We start from the raw sequence: 20341 nt of genomic DNA on the forward strand, positions 1-20341 counted from the left end.
GCTAAAGCTCTGCTTCTCATGGATTCGAACGATATTCGTTGGATGTCCAATTTTTTCCAGCGTTTTCACTTCACTTCCAGGACACGAGGCGCTGCATGGCTGGTTCCAAAAGGTACGTTTTTAATAAAGGCCTCAAAGAACCATGACCGAGAATCTGCTTCATCGATTTGGGCGCATCAAGAAATAATGTAGTGCTCCCCATGGCAATGAAAGAAAACCAACCAAGGAACAAAAAACTGAATCGTAAAATGTAGTTCATATCTCCTAGCCACGCTAGTTGAAAAAAGTTCACAGCGGTCAAGCTGAGAATATTATTACAATCACGCCTCGGCGTAAACGGATTAGGAGCCAGCAGTCGGTGTCATCACGCAGTGGCTTCGGTAACGTAAAGAACTTGAAACGAGCGGAATTGCTCATTTCGGCGACTTCGCCGGACAACTCGTCTAACGTTCCCTCTCCGTGACCGGATCAATTACGAAGCGGAGAGTGAAACCGCCTCTCTTCGCCCGCCACGGGAAAGTGTGGCGGTTGCACAGAGTTAGGTCAGGTGTATAAAAGCGAGGACCGTCCTCCCAGAGCTACGAGAATCTTGCAGGTCTTCCGCCGGACACACCACAACGTGAATACTCCTCCCATGGATACGATACTTAAGGTACAGAAATAACGTAATATTGATTTATTTATTTTGCCGAAAATATTTATTACAGCTATCTCTATTCGTCCCGGCATCTCCTAGATATATAAAGGCCAATTCTTATAATATTTATTTCAGGGTGCTGGCCTGATGACTGTGGATGTGTAAAGTTAGAGTTGGCTTTTTCATAGAACTAAGGATTCGAGAACCTAGCACAGCAGTGTATTAAAGCTCACAATTCGGTATTATGTTCTTCGTAATTAGTAACCTAATGAATGCCGTATTTAATTTCCCAATAACAAATTTCTAAGAGAAGCATAGTGTGTGATGAGCCCAGTATTAGGCACCGCTTCTGATGGCTTATTCAGATGCGCAGTTTTTGCTGGTGTAGACTAGTCTCTAATAGCGCAGAAACGTCTCGTTTGGCTCGCTTCCTCTGAGTTATTATTTGTGCTTTATTTTGCCGGAACTTTTCAAAATGAATGAAAAGTCACGATGCCTCAATGTGCGGGATGTACGTACGTGCACATGAAATTGTTCTGAGGATATCCACCGTAACTATCATTGCACTCTGCGCTCGTACAGTAATAATCTGCAGGTGACGATAATGTCTACCGTATTTCTCACCAGACTGTCCTCCTCCTGTCCTTCGCCACCTTGGCAAGAGCGGGAAATGTCTTCGGCGGCGGTTACCAAGGATTTCAGGGTGCCGGTTTCCGAGGCCCGGGATTGCAGTCTGGCGGCTACCGTGGTCCCCTCTTTGCCGCGGCTGCTACTCCTGGACTCTCCGCCGGAGGTGCCTCTTACGTGAGTGTGCTGGCGTTCGTGAAGACGCAGTGGCTCACGGTTGTGAATTTGAGATCAAGTTTAGAGCAGTGTTCTTTCGCCTTTGCAACTTTATCTTCAGGTTATTGAGCAACCGATTGCCCTAATGTAATGCACAATTTACATCCCATTATTCAGGATAATCCGATTGTTCTGTGCAAAGATGAATAAAGAGTCATGTTGTGACACTTGCTCCAAAATAATGATAAGCGCTACATGATTCCTAATAAGAACTGTGCGTCACTGCTAGTCTCTCCTCGCGTCTTTTTTTTTTTTGAGCAACTTAATCGTATCTTTCAGCTCCAGTACAACTGCTGGTCTGCTGCATGTACGCAGATGTCTTGTCGGTACGCGGTTAAAAAATGTACTGGATCAGATTGGATAGGATAGCTCATTCGAAACAACGCATTGCTGCGGTAAATCACGCAACCGGATAAACAAGTGTACATCGATTTGTTAAGGACGTCCAAACGGTTTCCTAAATTTCAAGCACTACGTCAAAATGACCCCTAATATTACCCGATATCATTCTGTTGAGCATGAAAAACGGTTGCCGAAAGTATTAGAGTTTGCTTGTGGGAAACCAGCTAAGCTGTCTAACCTGGAGGCAATATATCTTAAGAGTGTTCTAATGCATTTATTCATATAGTGAGGTACAGCAACAGCTGTTATCTCATGAAATGTTAAGGGCTCACTGCAGTGCACCTAATTTATATGCCCTGTATTATTTCCTTCTGACGACATACAGTTAAGCTACCTTTTTATTTTTGCTTTCGGCATCCTGTATTGCTTAACTTTCTACCTTCAGTCGTACTCCATGTACGTGCGAAAACATGATTATACACACTTAATTTATAAAAGGCAAGCACTGTCATCCACACGCGGATAGAATAAAAAAGAAAGGCACAATCCTTCCTCAAAACAAATGCTCCGAAGTTAAGTAATGTTTTTGTTTTTTTGCTTAGAACAATTCTCCCTGAGTTGCGACGATTTATTTCCTAACAAACTGTACAAGTGTTCCTTGTAGCTCTGTGCTTGCACAGGGTGGAGGACCATTTTTCGCCTTTGAAAAAAGTTCCCCCGTCTTGCAAATTGCCGCAAAACTGGTTTGAACGTTCAATTCTTCTACGCTCGTCTGGAATTAGGCTTAATTTTTCGAACGGGTCTTCACATATCATGCTCTTTGTCTTTATGAACAATGGTATTGTGGCGTACACCGTACTACTGTGGATCTCGCATAGATGATCAGTTCGGTACACAGTTTCGATGGCATAGTTGCAAGGTTATTTTAACGACGTATGTGTAATTTTTTCCAGCCTCCTCAACCTTACAGCTTTGGCTACGACACGACCGACGAGTTCGGTACCCAGCTTTTTCACAAGGAGCAAGGCGATGCCAGCAACGCCAAGACCGGTTCGTACGGCTACCGTGATGCCAATGGGCTCTTCCGTACGGTGAAGTACGTAGCGGACGCCAACGGCTTCCGAGCTACGATTGACACCAACGAGCCGGGAACTGCTCCGGGAGCCAGTGCCGATGCCGTTTTCAACGCGAATCCTGTTGCCGCCCCAGCAGGCGCCGGAAAAGGTGGAGCAGGTCGTTATGGAGGAGCGAAGGCTGCCGCGTATGGCGCCGGTGCTGGAGGTCCTTGGGCCGGCTAGTCACCTGTATTGTTATAGTGATGGACAAATAATTTTAATTGTTTCGTGCAGTTATACCTAGGGGAAAGTAACAACAGTGATTGTGCTTGAAGTGTCTCTATGAAATCTGTATGCAATAAATGACTTACGTCATGAGCAAATGTTTCGTGCAGTGTTTAATATGTGCGGCCAAGTAAGGTCACTCGGTCGCAATGATGTACCTATTCCTTTCGCACAATCTTATTTCTTTCGGTTCATCTACCGTTCATGGCAAACCGATCTCCGTGATAACGTGGGCGGAGTCCCGTTTTAAGCACGGACGAAGGGTAAGAGAGTATCACATTGGAACAGAATCGTTATGTTATAACTAGCAGTTTGCAATGTCTGTGAACTCTATTCACTCTTTATGGAGAATTCCTGAAAAGAGTCCAGCCATAGCTCATTAGTCACTCCTTCTCTTTAAAAACGTTTTGAAGTATTTGAACTGGCAGTTTTTGCATCGCGTACTATACATACATATGCCTCATGAACGTTCAAACTAAACATATGCATAATTTCGCTTGATATTAAGTGAAGGGCAACTGAAAATAAATTTGTAGAAGTACAAAGCTTCAACAAAAAATATTTCCTGTTGCTTAAAAGCTAGCAATAGTCCGGGTTCACGCGCACTTTCTGTCTGCTTTTCCCTGCTTTCACACCACCCCTGTGGAAGCAGGGAAGCTTCCACAGGGGTGGTGTGATGCCTGTGGCAAGAGCGTAGCAGACGAAACTTGCGCTTCGAGTGAACTTTGTGCGCATGCGCTACTATTGCTGATCTCGTTGATTCGAGCCGTTAGAAGGCGCTGACCGGCTGGCCAGGGAACGCTCGCCCGGTACTGTTAAAGAATCGGTTGACTGTACATTAGACATCTCGAATGGGATGCCGAAGAACGTCTTTTGAATGGCCACATAGCACGAAGCACAGATGGGACACCCCTTAAATGTTCATAAAACGCCGTTTTTTGTCTTGGACATTTCTACCTTACCATTTCGTCTTATGGACATTCGTGGTTTACTGGGACACTATATAATTAATTGAAGTATATTCACCCTTAGATGAGATTTTGGGCGACCGGTGATTGCTTGCCGTTATTGTTGTGCTTGAATGCTACTTGCTTTCTGGGGACAACTTCAGCCAATAACGAGGTATTTTTGTGACTCGACATTGTGCCACTGTTGTTCTCTACCATCACTACAACGGGACAGTATTCTTTTTTATAAAAATAAGGAGGCAGGAACTAAAAGTTATGGTTCCGTTTGGCTGACGTTCTGAGCTGCTGTTGCGGCAACATTGCAGCAGGAAGGCAATCAATACATTTTAACGCATAGGGTAGCACGAAAAACACGTACATTATATGTGATATTCCCACTAGGGCTAACTATTCAAACTGAGATTGTGAAGTAAATAAGACGTTTATAATAGTTTGACATGTGTTCGCGCCGGTGGCTCCGAATAGCCAAGGCCGGGCGATGTTCTAGCCCTCGTTTTCTATTTCTATTATTATTATTGGGCGCTACGGCTCCAAGAATATTTATTTGTTGTCTTATACAAGTCAGGCCGTTTCCCCAAGGATGCCGACTGCCTCCCGTCATGCTGTCGACCGCCCGTAATATGATGAGCATGACACGGACACTTGCGTCCTGGCCATTTCTGATGTGCGTGACATTCTAACTGAACACCGCCGTCATCATTGCCTACGTTTTCTCATCGATCGTCTCAATTCTGGCCATTCGGAGGCCGCCCTGCGCATGTTTGTACTCCGCGACAACGTTCTCTAATGTCGTCGCTTACGCCCTGAAGTACCAGAATTTTTACGCGTTGTACCAAGCCATCTCTGCACATCAGTTCTTGATGCTGATATAATCTCGACCGGGTGAGGTGGGTCGTCACCGCAGGAATCAGGAGACGACGATGAAGGCGGGCATCATGATGATGAAAAAATAGAAAAGATTGTATTCACTTCATTGGTACATGGTTTTGACTCTATCCGAGTCTCGAGCGGTTCTGATTAACACGGTGGCCAGGACGGCCTTAAATCCCCTCGTGGTGGCCGATGTTCCCTTCGGGGAAGTCCTCTCTCCGGTGGTCAAGTTGACGACCTCCTCTCCCTCGGGTCCTCCTTCTTGGTAGCTCGCCGTTTTCGTCTGCTCCGTAGAGGTGAGACGCTCTCTCGGGGATGAAAGGGATTATCTCGTCACGGGAAAAGTGCTGGGGCTTGCTTCCCACATTGGAGAGATACAGATTCCAGGAAGATCATAACCTGCCGATGACTCCTGCGGGGAACTTGTGGAAGTGTCGGAACTTTGTCGGGCGGTCAAGTTGACGACCTCCTCCCCCTCGGGTCCTCCTTCTTGGTAGCTCGCCGTTTTCGTCTGCTCCGTAGAGGTCAGAGGCTCTCTCGGGGGTGAAAGAGGATTATCTCGTCATGGGAAAGGCGCTCGAGCTTGATTCCCACATTTGACAGGTGCAGTTCCAAGCCGATCATAACAGCCCGTCCACCGCCACAGGAGGTCTCGAAGGGGTTGCAGCATCCAAGCACCTCGAAGAGACCGTAGACCCCGTGCCTCTGCTTTGTTTCGCCGTTCGTTCCAAGGCAGGCCGGTCGACACCCTCTGGAAATAGACCACGCCAAGCCCAAGGCACAACAAACGGAGAGCACCCAACTAACCATGAGAACTGCCAGGTTCACACATTCTTCACGCAAAACCTTATCAGAATTAAACCTGCAGCCCTCGTTCGAGCTTCCCGAAAATTAACAAAAGGAAAAAACCAGACTTAAGTGCATTTTTCAATGAACCTAATACCTAACGTTTTTGTTTCTCCTGCCCGGGAAAGCCACATTTATTCAGAGACCGAGAGTGCATTGAAAATGATCAGACGGATAAATGCTGCGCAGTGAGTTAGTTACTCGTTGGGTCAATAGTATCTGCCAGTATCAGCGCTTCTAAGGCAAAATGTACTGCGCTCTGATGACCGCCTGAACTCCTAATTAAGCTGATTTATAAAGTGGCATTTAAAGCCAGAAAACAAAAAGCCATACTCTATCTGCACTGGTAGCCGATAAACGCACCTACGCTGTAAGCATTGAATTACCCAAAATGGTTTGTTTCTACAAACCTCCATATCAATGCCCATCTACAAAACAGCGCGTTCACGAGCCACCACCGTCGCAAAACCTGCTTCGCAGTTTTATTCGCGTAACTGGCGCGCATAACAATCATCACAACGAATCACCGAGATTAACGCGGAACCTTTGAAATTAAAAGAAATAAGGTCTTAATAACTAACAAATGAAAAAGAAAATGCAACGTGCTCTATTTACAAATTTACAAACGGGAACCTTATGGAGGCGCCCAATTCGACAATTACTATCTCCTAATGCGCACTCGACTAGGTCGCGATCTCAAAGTCATTGGGCCTCGCCATGGGCAATAAAGGGTGCCAGGCATACACTGCCCCCTCCCGTCACCTGTCAATTCGTGTGGCCGCAGCTTTCTTTTGCGTCTCAGGGAGGGAGGCCGTAAACGCGAGGAGAATCGCCATTCTTCCTTTGTCCTCGCTCTCGCGTCGCATTCCCCCTCATTGACTGTTTGACTGGCCCTGTGCTTGCGCGCGTACCTCATCCAGGTTGCCCCTTTCAGCCGCATTCCTACTCGCGGAGACGCACCCTGTTCTATTGTCAGCCGCCTTTGGCAACGTCTCCGTTTTCTCAACCACCATAACGAGCCCTTTGAAGTTCTGCATGGTGGCCTCTTCCCTTCGCTTACGGGCTGTGGTGTGTCTGTCTCGAATTTGCGCTGTGCTAAATACTTCGCTCGTTTGCGCTCTCTGAAAAATTTTTGCCTTGCCAGGCGGCCACTGAATGTGTCTCTGCTATCCCCGAGTGTCATGTTCCTGCTCTGCTTGGCCACCATGTCAGTCTCCTCTCCTTTGCGCGGTTCAGGCCTGTCGCTCAAATGCGGAAGTACAAGGGAGTTTTTCAGCGCCTCCTTGACATTTTAGGGCTGCTGAAACAAGTCTTGTCTTCGCAAGGAACGGCCTCCGGAAGAGCCACTGTTTCCACTTTCGTGGCGCAATCGTTCTCTGCTGCCGCGATTTCCTGAGCCGTGTTACGCGGAAGAGCTTGGACCGTAGGGTCGCCAAAACTGAGTCCCTTCTTCTTTAACAGCATCTCCGAGCGATTTGAAAATAAGTAGGGGTATTGCTTGGACAGATTTTGTGATACTGCGGCTTCAGTCAGCAATATTCCGAATGGCCCCTCGATCTTTACGCTAGCTATGGGCAAACAAACACTATCCTCCTCAACTACCTGCCGGATCCACGCATGTTCCCCGGTAAAATCCTCAGGTTGCACATACGCAGGGTGGACGATGTCCATTGTCGCAGCCGAGTCCCTAAGTACCCTACATGGCGTTCCATTCACTCTGAGGTCGCGAAGGTAGGGTTCTAGGAGCGCTAAGTTGTCGTCATTCACGAAAGAAAAAACAATCCTAGGCTTTCTACAGCCGATCGCAAGGTGTCCAGGCTCCTGGCAACGGAAACAGACGACCGGTTTTCTAGCCTCAAACGCCTTTGTTGTTTTCTTTTCATCTTTCGCTGCGCTGTTATTTTGGCCTAAATTATTGGTCGGCACGTCTTTGGTCCCACTTCCAGCTTTCTCGTTGTGAAAAGGGCGCCTGTTTTCCTCTTTGCTGAATTTCGTTAATGGCCTGACGCGCGTTTTCTCGGATTCGCGACGTGCGGCGAATTCATCTGCTAGTACTGCAGCACGTTCTAAGTCCTTTTCGCCCGACCTATCTTGAATCCACAAGCGCATCTCTTCGCTCAAGGACCCATAGAACTGCTCCTTGCAGATTAGCTCCACAACCTTGTTGTGACAACCGAACGCATCTACCCCTTTTAGCCACTCAATTAAATTGGCTTTCAGCTTATAACTGAAATCTTGAAAAGACTCGCCCGGTGTCCTAACTGCCTCCCGAAAACGGCGGCGGAAAGCCTCCGCTGAGAGCCGATATTTTCTTAGCAGCGCAGCTTTTACTTTCTGATAGTCCTCTGACTCGTCCTTCGTTAGCCTCGCAATTATTTCGGTTGCTTCGCCAGGAAGAACGGTCAGAATCTGTTGTGGCCAACTCTCTAGTGCCAACCCGTTTCTCTCGCAGGTTCGTTCAAAAGTAACGAGAAACAAACCCATGTCATCGTTCACCTTGTACGACGGCATGAGATCCCTTATCTTCACTCCTACTTCACCTGAACGTCTTTCATCTATTGAGAGGTTATTTGCTGATTGCCTGGCCAGATCCCGCTGCACGTCCAGTTCTTTTAGCTTTAGTTCGTGAGCTCTCTGTTCCTCGCGTTCCTTTCTTTCTGCAGCTTCCCTTTGTTTAGCTTTCTCAGCTCTTTGTCTTTCCTCTGCAGCGCTTTGCTCAGCTTTCTCAGCTCGTTTCTCTATCTCTTCCCACGCTTCTGAAATTTCGTCCTCAAGAGCCCCGCACTTCTCAATCGCCTCAACAAGCTGCGGCTTTCTCTGACTTTTCCCGACCACAATTCCCAGCTCTTCACAAAGTAATAACAACTCTGGCTTTTTCCGTTTGCCCAATATCCATGGTCAATCCCGAACGAGGACTTTCTTACTCTACTGTGACGTGAGGAAGCTTTCAACAGGAGCCTGCACGTACAGAAACTAATTCACCGTTTTAGAAAACACACAAGCTAAAACCTGGCAAATTCTCAAAGAAAGTCAAGCGCTCACCATTCTGCTGAAGCCAGGACGAAGGGTGGAGTATCCCATTGCTGCCAACCAGCTGATATAATCTCGACCGGGTCAGGTGGGTCGTCACCGCAGGAATCAGGAGACGACGATGAAGGCGATGATTTCATCATGATGATGAAAAAATAGAAAAGATTGTATTCACTTCATTGGTACATGGTTTTGACTCTATCCGAGTCTCGAGTGGTTCTGATTAACACGGGGGCCAGGACGGCCTTAAATCCCCTCGTGGTGGCCGATGTTCCCTTCGGGGAAGTCCTCTCTCCGGTGGTCAAGTTGACGACCTCCTCTCCCTCGGGTCCTCCTTCTTGGTAGCTCGCCGTTTTCGTCTGCTCCGTAGAGGTGAGACGCTCTCTCGGGGATGAAAGGGATTATCTCGTCACGGGAAAAGCGCTGGGGCTTGCTTCCCACATTGGAGAGATACAGATTCCAGGAAGATCATAACCTGCCGATGACTCCTGCGGGGAACTTGTGGAAGTGTCGGAACTTTGTCGGGCGGTCAAGTTGACGACCTCCTCTCCCTCGGGTCCTCCTTCTTGGTAGCTCGCCGTTTTCGTCTGCTCCGTAGAGGTCAGAGGCTCTCTCGGGGATGAAAGAGGATTATCTCGTCATGGGAAAGGCGCTCGAGCTTGATTCCCACATTTGACAGGTGCAGTTCCAAGCCGATCATAACAACGCCCCTACTACAGGCCACCTCGGCGTTTCGCGTACTTACGGCCACGTACGGCGCGGCTTCTACTGGCCAGGCCTGTAGCACTCTGTGCACCGCTACGTTGTAGCCTGTGCGCTCTGCCAGTGCCGCTGGATGCCTTCACCCCAACGATGAGCCCTTAGAATTATTCTTTCGAGTCGGTCTCAATCTTCTTTGCCCTTTTCCGATTACAAAAACTGGAAATAAGTGAGTCGTTGTCACGCCTGACTACGTGACCTGTTACGCGATCACTCGAGCTTTGTGCACAAGCTCTCCAACTGAGGTGGCGGATTTTTTTTACATGACGTCATCCTCCATCACGGCGCACCCCGGCAGCTCCTCACTGATCGCCGCCGCACATTCTTGTCCCGAGTTGTTGAAGACTTACTTCATGCCTGTTCTGCCGAGCACAAGATTTCCGCCGCCTACCACCTGCAGATAAACGGACTCACGGAGCGGATCAATCGTACGTTAACAAAAATTCTGTCCAATGTACGTTTCTGTTTACCATAGTGATAAGGACGAGTTACCGTTCGTGACCTTCGCTTACAATTCGTCCCGTCACCAGACCACTGGCATTTCTCTCTATTACCTTCTGCTCGGCCATCCTACTTTGCCCTTCGATACACTGCTTCCTTCGTCGACAAACACTCCCACTGAATATGCTCAAGACGTCTTCGCCAGCGCTTACACGGCGCGCCAGATTGTCGGCTCCCGCCTTACCGAGTCTCTGGCCGCGCAGAAGATCCGGTACAATAGCTGACAACGGGACGTTCAGTTTCTCCCTGGCTCTGTTTTCCTCCTATGGACGCCATGTCGCCGCATCGGCATATCTGAAAATCTGCTTCCGCGCTAACCAGGGCCCTGCACGACATTGCGGTAGCTTGGCGATGTTAACTACGAGATCGCTCAGCTGGAGGACTGGCGTGTCCCCACTGACATTCAGCATGTGCCTCGGCCGAAGCCTTACTATACCGCTAGTTCACCTCCATTATAGGTGACGCCGAGACGGTGCCTTTACAGGCCTGGGTTATGTTACGGCGCAACTACGAGTGGCGCCAAAGTTAGAGAAATACGGTTTGACGTGTCGAGGTGAAATCGTTCTCGGCAGCCATCTTGTTTGTACATCGTGTCCTTTCTTGTTAATCTTGTAAATACATATTTATATGCTACTTCCGCAACGTAACAATATCGAGCAAAATGCATAATTATATACATTAGCTGGAGTGTAATGAGGTCTGGAACTAATAGAAAACGCGGGCTAGAACATCGCCCGGCCTTGGCTATTCGGAGCCAAAGGCGCGAACACAAGTCGAACTACTGTAAACGTGTTATTTACTTCACAATCTCCATTTGAATAGTTTGCCCTAGTGTGAATATCACATATAATGTACGTGTTTTTCGTGCTACCATATTCGTTAAAATGTATAGATTTGGCCCAATCGTCCAGTGGGGTCTTTAATTGACGAAAGCTAGCACAAGGCATGGTGATCGGTAACCACGCAAAATATGCGCCCGTACAAGTAGGCGCGGAATTTCGCTACTGGCCAAACTAACGCTGCGGACTCCCGTTATGTGATTGAAATGTTGCAAAAAGTGCCCGCAGCCACGCACCCCGAGCATCGCGTTTCAATCGCTGAGTACTGTACATATGCATTCGAGGGATAACGTCTATGCAGAAAAATAACGATGACATAACCGAGACAAAAAAATGAGATTTATCTTGAAACATTTCTCTCCGCGGGTGAGAGGACGCAGCTGGCGTATGCAATTACGCGCTTTGCGTTACGATGCGATTGAACGTATACAGCCCCAGTTTTATGGCCTGGCAGTGGCATCGGTGGCAAGTTCAGTGGCAGCAGATGGGTCATAATTAGCCAGCGATGGGGGAGCCGTTAGAAAGCGTACGAAGGCTGAGAAGACTTCGGTTTGAGCAGAGCTCTACATGAAGAAAACGTCCTTCATAAGTAAGTCAGTGAGGGCGCGAGCGGTGTCGGCGAAATTCTTGATAAAACGGCGGTAGCATGAGCATAGCCCAACAAAGCTTCTTACGTCTGCGGTAGAAGACAGAACAGGAAAGTTCTGGACAAAGCGAATCTTGTCCGGGACCCCTTGAACACGTGCGGCATTGACAAGATGGCCAAGAACGGTAATTTGACGACGTCCAAAGTGGCACTAGCCTGAGTTCAATAGCAGACCGGTGCGTCGGAAAACAGCAAGAACGGCCAACAGACGCGTTAGATGACTCGCAAGGGTTGGTGAAAAGACTATCACGTCGTCCAGATAACACAGACATGTAGACCACTTATTGCCGAGAAGTTAGAAGTCCATCATTCCTTCGAAGGTTGCGGGAGCATTACAAAGTGCTGACGGCATAACGTCGAATTTTTAGAGGCCGTCAGGTGGTAATACGAAGGCAGTTTTCTCGCGGTCCATATGATCTACCGAGTTTTCCCAATAGCCTGATCGAATGTGTATGGACGAGAAGTACTTGGCTCCGTGGAAGAAGTTCAAAGTGTCATCAATACGAGGCAAGGGGTAGACATCTTTGAGTGCGATTTTATTGATGTGCCGGTAATCGACATACAAGCGCCAACTGTCGTCCTTCTTCTTCACAAGGACAATAGGGGACGCCCACGGACTTGAAGATGGCTCGATAACGCCTTCAGTCAAGATCTTATGGGCTTATCGTTGTATGACTTGTCGTTCGGCATGTGAAACACGATACGGACGGCTTCGTATCGGATTTGCGTCTCTGGTGTAAATACGATGGGTGACCAGAGACATCTGGGGCAAAGGGCGGCCGTCAAGGTAAAAAATGTCGCGGTAAGGTGGCAGATGTCAACAGATTGTGCAGGAAAGAGGTCCGGAGGTTAGGTTCCCCGCGATTTCAATGCGACAGAGCACATGCCAAGCACGGTAGGCGCTCCTCCATCGGTGACGCAGAGGATGCATGATGAATTGGTTGCGAGGACTTTGTTCAGCCGTCGGGGCAATTTGGCACTCGTTACGGATATGTGCACGCAAGTGTCAATGAGTGCTCGGACACTGACGCCATCGACAACAACGTCCATCAAGTTCTCGTTGGCCAGCAAAGTAATCAGAGGGTATTGCGGTCGAGTCGTCAACGCAACATCACCTCCGGGAGCTGCATCACTGAGTTTTCCGGAGACGGACGTCGGGGCTGGATCGGGGACAGTGGGCGACGAGCCTGCGGCGAGAGGGACCATAACCGACGAGCTGGTGATGAACGGGACTGGTGACGTCGGAATGACGACGAGGGACATGAGCATGAGCGTCATTGTTTGGCTGTTGCACTTGAAATGGAGGCTGGTTACGACGAGGGCTCCGTTCCGGGCGATAATAACTGGTGAATGGCGGTCGCTTAGGAATAAGACAGTACGGGTTGTTACAAGGGCAAGAAACGTGACCAATACGCTGGCAGGCTAAACAGATTGGCCGATCGTCTGCGGCTTCCCGCTCGGCTTGACTTCGGTAGCGTGCAGGATATCGCTCACATTACCAGGAATTGGGGACATTGCCGAACAGCGCCTCTAGCGGCCCCCTCTGAAATCATGCGCGTTTTCTATGGGAGAGCTTCGTTTTTCTCAAATAACTAATCATATAAGTCATCTTTCAAAATATTCCCCGTGGAAATAGGTATAGGCGCTCAGCCCGACATCTCATGCAAGCGGTACCATTACTTACGGCAGAAAAACCGTTCGAAATTGCGAATTAAATTTGAAGTATGGGAGTCCATGGAAAAGGCCAAATTTTGGAGGCTTTTTTGGCCGGTAAAAAGCAATTTGCGATGAACCTATTGCATCGATCGACGTATTCCCGAGTACTTATCAACTTCAATGACTCAGCTTTCAACTAGCAGCAGCAGCAGCAGCAGCAGCTCTTGAAATGGAAAAAAGTCGTTCCAAAGTCGCAGTTTTCATAACAAGGTCACAAAATTTATTCTGGTAGATATATAAACCTAATTTTTGCCTACAGAAGCGTGTCGAAGTGACAGCCGAGCGTTCTGAGCGACTATAGATGAAGATCACTGATACCACGGTCGTGAGTTCGCAGCTGCGCCGCGCTTTCTTTTTATCACTTTGTCGCTGCTTAGTTTGGCGGTTTTTCGCCAGATGGCGTATTCCGACATGCAGGTCGTTTAGCTACGGTTCTCGTTACGTTTCTTTCTACTGTACCAACGTCTTCGTAAAAAATAACTGGCTGGTTTCGTGAACATGCGAACGTGCTTCCAAACTTCTTTTGCACTTTAGGTGTAAAGTATTTTAGACAATAAACCTAAATAACGCGTTTTAAAAGTTCATTTCTTTCTTAAGGCGAATATTTATGAAGACATTACTAAGAAATATTTTTGTCACTCCAGCTATGCCATGGTAAAGGCGTGCGTGTGCGACTCTTGTGCAGCTTGAACCTTAGCACAAAATAAATAGTGTCCAGTGTGTGCAATTGAAAGACACAGAAGTAGAAAAGTTGGCTGCAGCCCAAGACGTAGTATTCCTACAGAGAAATACCGTTGAAGCTATTTGACTTAGTATATTTGCAATATATCAAAGCAGAATTTTTGCGTACCTGATCTTCAGTGCAAATGAAGGCTGTCCGAATTATTTCCCAAGCTTGTTTGCTTAGAACAAACCGGTACCTCGAAACATAAACATTCTTTCCTCAATACGTAGCGCGGGTGTCTTATCATTTGAACCATTCACATATACCTTCACGAAATTCCAGAAATACTAAAGGTCTTCATATCCTTTTCCCACGACGCACGCAGAGGGGTATTGGAAATTCTGCAAAAAGACACCGGGACGTGTTAATGTAGCCTGTCGTGTGAAAATAGAGAGCGATTCCAATCACAGACCACACCCTTTTTGAGTTATGCCCACAAATTTGTGCAAGAAGACATTGTTTTCGGCTACCACCACCAAAGTTGCTATAGCATTGTGCTGTTTTGTTCTTGACTAACTCTATTGCTCAATGAGGTCGCAGCACCATGGTGTAATTATTGGTGCAATTCTTCAGTAAATCTGTGAGAATATTCTCCTTCTTATTTCTGGGATTTTTCGTTCCAAAACCAGTTGTGAATATAAGAACGCCGTAGTGGAGGGCTCCGCCTTAATTTTGACCACCTGGGGTTCTTTAACGTGCACTACAACGCAAGCACACGGGCGTTTTTGCATATCGCCTCCATCGACCAATATGCTGTAGAAGATAAAAAAAGCAAACAGGTTTACGTGTGAGCTCTTACAACAAATGTGAAGCTTCTACAAAGGATGACTTGCATACAGTCATTTCTAATGTGTTTAATATTTAATGAACAATAATTAAAATATTTACCAGTGAACAGCGCTAACTGTTAAAGTGGAGTATTAAACGTGCGTTTTAGCTAAAATAGGTGTCTAGAAAAGAAGAGGTCCTTTAAGATATTACCGCTTTATTATTTTGCTGTACAGAGCTGCGGTGCAACAATTTCAAGATGACAACCTCATTGTGATCGAAAATCTCTGAGAATGCACACTATGAGTGTGCACTAAGGCAACTACGGAAATGATGAAAAAGGCAGAACTGTCCAGCGAATGAATAACAGCTGCAGAGATTAATTGTCGGCAGAGGGATATAAGTGGGACTTATTATAGACTTATAGTCAACATTGAGGCCAATCAACATAACATTTAAGCCAGTCGGCTGTAGAGGTAAATTGAATACGTAACTTTAAATTACTATCTAACTTCCTGTTTAGTATTAAACCATGTCGTGATTGATATATCACCGTTAGTGAGGTTCGGTTATGAACCCAAGTAACTCTGCGCAGCGACACGGTTTTGGCTGGCCCCTTTGACAAAATATTCAAGCACGTTATTTACTCGTGTAGTGACAGGACTCTTTGATGAAGTCTCCTAAGACAAGCACTTGCACTCCTTAGTTTATACTAGTCTTCATATTTTAATTCCGAAAAGAGATAACCCAGTTAAACTTAGATGAGTGTTCTGGGTAGACCCAATAGGTAAAAACAAGAAAGGTTTGGTGAAAACAGTTTGTTCGGCAATAATATTGTGGGACCCCACCAGACTTAGGCAGTTGAAGGAATAATAATTACAGCTAGCATGCTAACAACAAAATGCAGTATAGAAATGCTGTGATGCACTGCGAGAAAGCGTATGCGACGTTTTATAACGTGGCGTATGATATGCTATTTCATATTTCAATTAAATAATGCACGTCGTGCAATTAGGGCACCTTAGGTAATGGCGTATGTGGGCTGCAGGACACGTATACAAGTGAATAGTTTGTCGAAAAACTTACTAAAATGCAGTGGCCCGTGCCCCCGGTATGCACGCTTTCTCCGGTACTCTTGTAACTTTGCACTGAATCCTGTTTTTAAAGGTTCTGAGATAAGAAACTTTGAAATGAAGTCAGCATGTTGGCATTTGCTAGTAACTTCTCTGTATGTTGCGTAGGCTCATGGATAGGGCCAGTGGATGATATAGCAAGCTTTCGTGCAAGCGAAGCGATAAACTAAGTAAGCTAGGGCAGATGCCTAGGTCGGAGGCATGGAAATTGGGACACGACCTCAGTAGCGCGTTCGCCGACTTTTCCCTTGAGACAACTTCATTGTCATATTGCGATTTGCCACAGGGGGGTAATATTGAAGTCTACAAGACACGTGGTTTGGTTGTACTTTCCTCCTTGAACGGATTAAAAATAAATCAATAATTCTGTGTATAATACCCAGAAACCGTTATGCCATAGTTAACACTGCCGCGATTTCATCGGGTATAATTTAGGCTGGGAGAGAAAAATCGAATATCGAGGCAGAAAAAGAAGAACATTTCATTTTCATCAATGCAAGTCGCTACGAATGCTAGCCGTGCTAGTTGGGGCAGCAGCATTTTATCCAGTAATACAAATCAGTTAGCAATCAACCTAGAGAGGTTTATCGAACAGATAATTAGTGAAAGAGTGCGAAAAATTAGACTAATTTCATTAAAGTGGATGAAAAGACAAGTTGACCCAGAACCCACATTTTCCACCTTCTTTTATTTTTGCCGGTACACAGCCGCACAAGGCCAGTGATGTAAACTTATTCCGCATGGTCCTCGATGTCAAAGAGCAACAGTGAGAAATGTTGCCCCAGAGAGTTTAAAGCAACTCAGCGAGGGTAACGGGCGCTGAGTCAGGGCGTGTTTTTCACGATTTCGCCTCCTTGCAAATTCATTGTGCATGGCCCAATAATGAGACAGAATCTGGGGCGAGCCCTCCCTCACTCGCCGTGATGAGGGAGGGAGATAGTTGCGTGGAGTTAGGTGAGATGTATAAAAGCGCGATTCGACGTGTTATATCATGCACTCACAACTCATCTCTCGGGTTAGACGCTGTACAAAGTAGTCATCAATCCTTCGATATGATATTTAGGGTAACGGCTGAAGAATACACCTTGAACATATGCGGACGCAATACTAGGAACCAGTATCTGCGCTTCCTATTTCGTTTGTGAAGAGAATGGTTTAAGAAAGCTTTAGCTGTTGCACACTTTGTGATGACGTGACTGTAGATTAAATATTTTTTCGTTGTACTTTAGTTAAATCTATTGTCCTCGTGGATTGCTCTAGCTGCATGCATCGTTTATTGCTCGAGCATTTTACCGAAAATACTCATTGCTCTCATTCATGCCGCTGAACATTCTCCTTCCATATAACCGCCAGCCAACTATGCCGCTCACAATACGGGCAGAACGGAAACGTAGCTGGTCTGGCTAATAACAAAATGTTGTGCTTAGGCCTCATGATATCAATTAGCAATATGGATTTATCGCGTTCGAGCTGCATCGCCAGTCTAATAAACCTCAAGCCACAGTTAAAATATATATTTGTATGTATGATGCCTCGGGAGGTTAGACACTCGAGGAAAAGAAGGTTTACATAAAAAATAATCTCAGGACAGACGGGAAACATACTGCACCATAACTTTGGAAGTATAAGGCCATCTCTAAATGGTGTATAAGATGGTCTTGATGCCGCATCTGCCCCCCACAGGCTCCTGTCCTCCTTGCGATAGTCGCAATTGCGAGAGCGGGAAACATCTACGGCGGTGGCCAGCAGTATGGTTTTCAAGGCGCAGGTTTCCAAGGTCCACTTTACGCGGCGGCTGCTACTCCTGGTTCCTCCGCTGCTGGTACCTCCTACGTAAGTAATTACCTTTCCAAGTGTCAGGTATCAATTTGTTAGAATTGTTTACGTATATTATAAAGAACAAAGTAGCACAGCTTTTAAAAAATAAAAAAAGGTAGCCCGTGCTTTTAGACCTACGAGAAAGACAGATTTTCGTACCTCTTTAAATCACTCTAAGAGAACAAAACACATAATTGTCACCTGACGACAGACGTTCTCGCCTATTTCCTAATTCAAGGCATTGGTAAATTTGCGAATGTTTTGTATTAAGGTGGGCTCAGATAAAGAACTTCACACAGCTATAATATGTTACAGCAAATATGCTCTACAACGTGAGCCTTTGGAGGCAGGATTTTTCGCTTATTCTCTCAATCAGTGCGTAGTTGTAATGTAGCATTCTCAATATTTCTAACAACAATCAACCAATACCGCAAACATCCCAACACGCCGTGGAGAGCGTGAAACGTAGGCATGCCTTCACGTAATATTCGTTTTGTCCTAAGCACTAGCTCCTAATACTGCCTAGTCGACAACCTCTTGTTACAATGCGCGTATATTGGTTATACAGGCCCCCTGATGGAGCCCAGCTCTTTCTACCAGAAACAACGTGTCCTTAGCTGGGATTTGCCCAACCAGAGAAAACGCGGGTTTTCTTCCGTTGTTAGCTTGCTCACTGTACATAAAAGCAGCTTCGCTATACCGTCAAGATATATCTGGTTATTTTACAAGCAGGAAGATCAACGGCGTCATAGGCCGGAGAGAAAGTCAGGCTCAATTGCATCTGCGCTTCCTCAATTTGAGCTATGTTCACTTATGTTCAGCCTCAACATATCAGATCACCGAGCCACCTCTTTTGATAATTCTTGGTTGCTTCATCATCAGCCTCCCCAACCGTACAACTTCGGCTACGACAGCACCGACGAGTTTGGTACCCAGCTTTTTCACAAGGAACAAGGGGATGCCAGCAACGCAAAGACTGGTTCCTATGGCTACCGGGATGCCAGTGGCCTGTTCCGCACAGTGAAATACGTGGCCGATGCCAACGGATTCCGTGCCACCGTCGACACCAATGAGCCTGGTACTGCTCCGGGTGCTAGCGCAGACGCTGTGTTCAACGCTAATCCTGTTGCTGCTCCTGCCGGCACTGGTGGGGGCTACGCGGGAGCAGGTGGTCCCTGGTCTGGCTAGCCAGCGTACCTGTTGTATTTCGGGACATATTGCTTACCAAATGCTAATAAACACATTTATCTCAGTAAAGATTGTAAAAACGTGTTGTGAATTAAATCGTTCCAAGGACAGCGCTATAGCGAAATGTAACGTGTATCACGTGAAAACAGGGTTATGGTGCGACATTGGACTAGTCATAGTTCATTATTCAGTGTGTGGGAAAAACACTGAAAACATGGCGAGAGACCAGCGGCTCTCGGTTGGCACGTTTTTCGTCCAACCGTAGGTATTGAAGAACGACGCTTTCAAGATATACGCTCATACTCCTACTATGACATTAACTTTTGATATCAAGGGGGGCGGCTTGTCTACTTGCACTGCCGCGACGATTCTAGGAGGACTTTACCGATGACCACGGCTTTGATGACTTTCGTCTACAAGCGCCGCAGAACGTCAATATCCGAAGTTTTTTGGATGTCTATACATCTCGACTCTCTCAGACTACCGCTCGCGGTTACGTGATTAGTATCATTAGTTTTCTTTATTAGGGATTATTTCCCTTAAATTATGTGCAGGCGCTCTCGAAAGGCTCAGGCTTCGTGCTGTAATTATGGAGTTCATCACTACCCTGAAACATAAGGCACAATACTTTTATCATCGCGACCTCTGTGAGCCGGATCCCAGAAAGAGGGATTTATTTATTTACCGAAAGGTAGAGTGAACGGCCTGAGCTGTAGCTTGCTCTGGCTGCTACTCTACACTGGAGACAATGGACGGGGATGAGAAGGAACGATTATAATGATCACGGGGGAAGGAGGTGGGTATTTTCAAATCCACAGCGTTTCAACGTCACTAAAGGCCAGTGTCTAGCCGAGTTTCTTGTAGAAAGGCTATAGCTGCACTTGTAATGAAGGCTGCTCATTCGCATCAGTCCAAGGGCCCACAAGAAGCCCGCATGATAGCGGCTATTATCAACGTGCGCGAGGGAAGAGGTCAGTTTCTGTCGTTCTTGTTCGTACTCGGGACAATTGTAAAATATGTGAGCAAATGTTTCTGGCACCTGCCAGGCGTTCACAATTTAGACTAGTGTCACCGCAACCTACGAGGTGCGTGTAACGCCTCTTGGATGCGATACCAAGGCGAATCAGATGCACCGTACTTGTCTGGCTTCCTTTTAGCTTGTGAGGCATACGGGGAGAAATTTCACTTCTGGGTCCCACTTATGTAATCGCCTGTTTCGTAGATCTGGTTGCATCCATTGCTCAAACGAAGAGTTGTGTATTACAAGACGAAGAAGCGCGTTTGTTACTGCTAGGGAGAATGCAATTCGTATTTCTGAAACAGTATTTGAAGCTGTTTTTGCTTCAGCATACACCTGTTCGTTCCCAGTCAGA

General features: G+C 46.7%; 2 protein-coding genes across 2 annotated transcripts; both read left to right on the plus strand.

The window, feature by feature from the left end:
• The first annotated feature begins 531 nt into the window (after positions 1–531).
• On the plus strand, positions 532–3212 carry LOC125943634 (adult-specific rigid cuticular protein 15.7-like). The gene is made up of 3 exons (XM_049663092.1): positions 532–652; positions 1265–1441; positions 2776–3212. The coding sequence occupies exons 1-3, from the start codon at positions 635–637 to the stop codon at positions 3118–3120; spliced, it is 540 nt and encodes a 179-aa protein (XP_049519049.1). The 5' UTR covers positions 532–634; the 3' UTR covers positions 3121–3212.
• A 9154-nt stretch (positions 3213–12366) lies between these two features.
• Positions 12367–18968, plus strand: LOC119440117 (cuticle protein 10.9). Its single transcript, XM_037705055.1, has 3 exons — positions 12367–12408; positions 17646–17795; positions 18663–18968. The coding sequence occupies exons 1-3, from the start codon at positions 12367–12369 to the stop codon at positions 18966–18968; spliced, it is 498 nt and encodes a 165-aa protein (XP_037560983.1).
• The last annotated feature ends 1373 nt before the right edge of the window (positions 18969–20341 follow it).

The sequence above is a fragment of the Dermacentor silvarum genome, chromosome 2 (assembly GCF_013339745.2).
Source record: "Dermacentor silvarum isolate Dsil-2018 chromosome 2, BIME_Dsil_1.4, whole genome shotgun sequence".
Taxonomy (NCBI): domain Eukaryota; kingdom Metazoa; phylum Arthropoda; class Arachnida; order Ixodida; family Ixodidae; genus Dermacentor; species Dermacentor silvarum.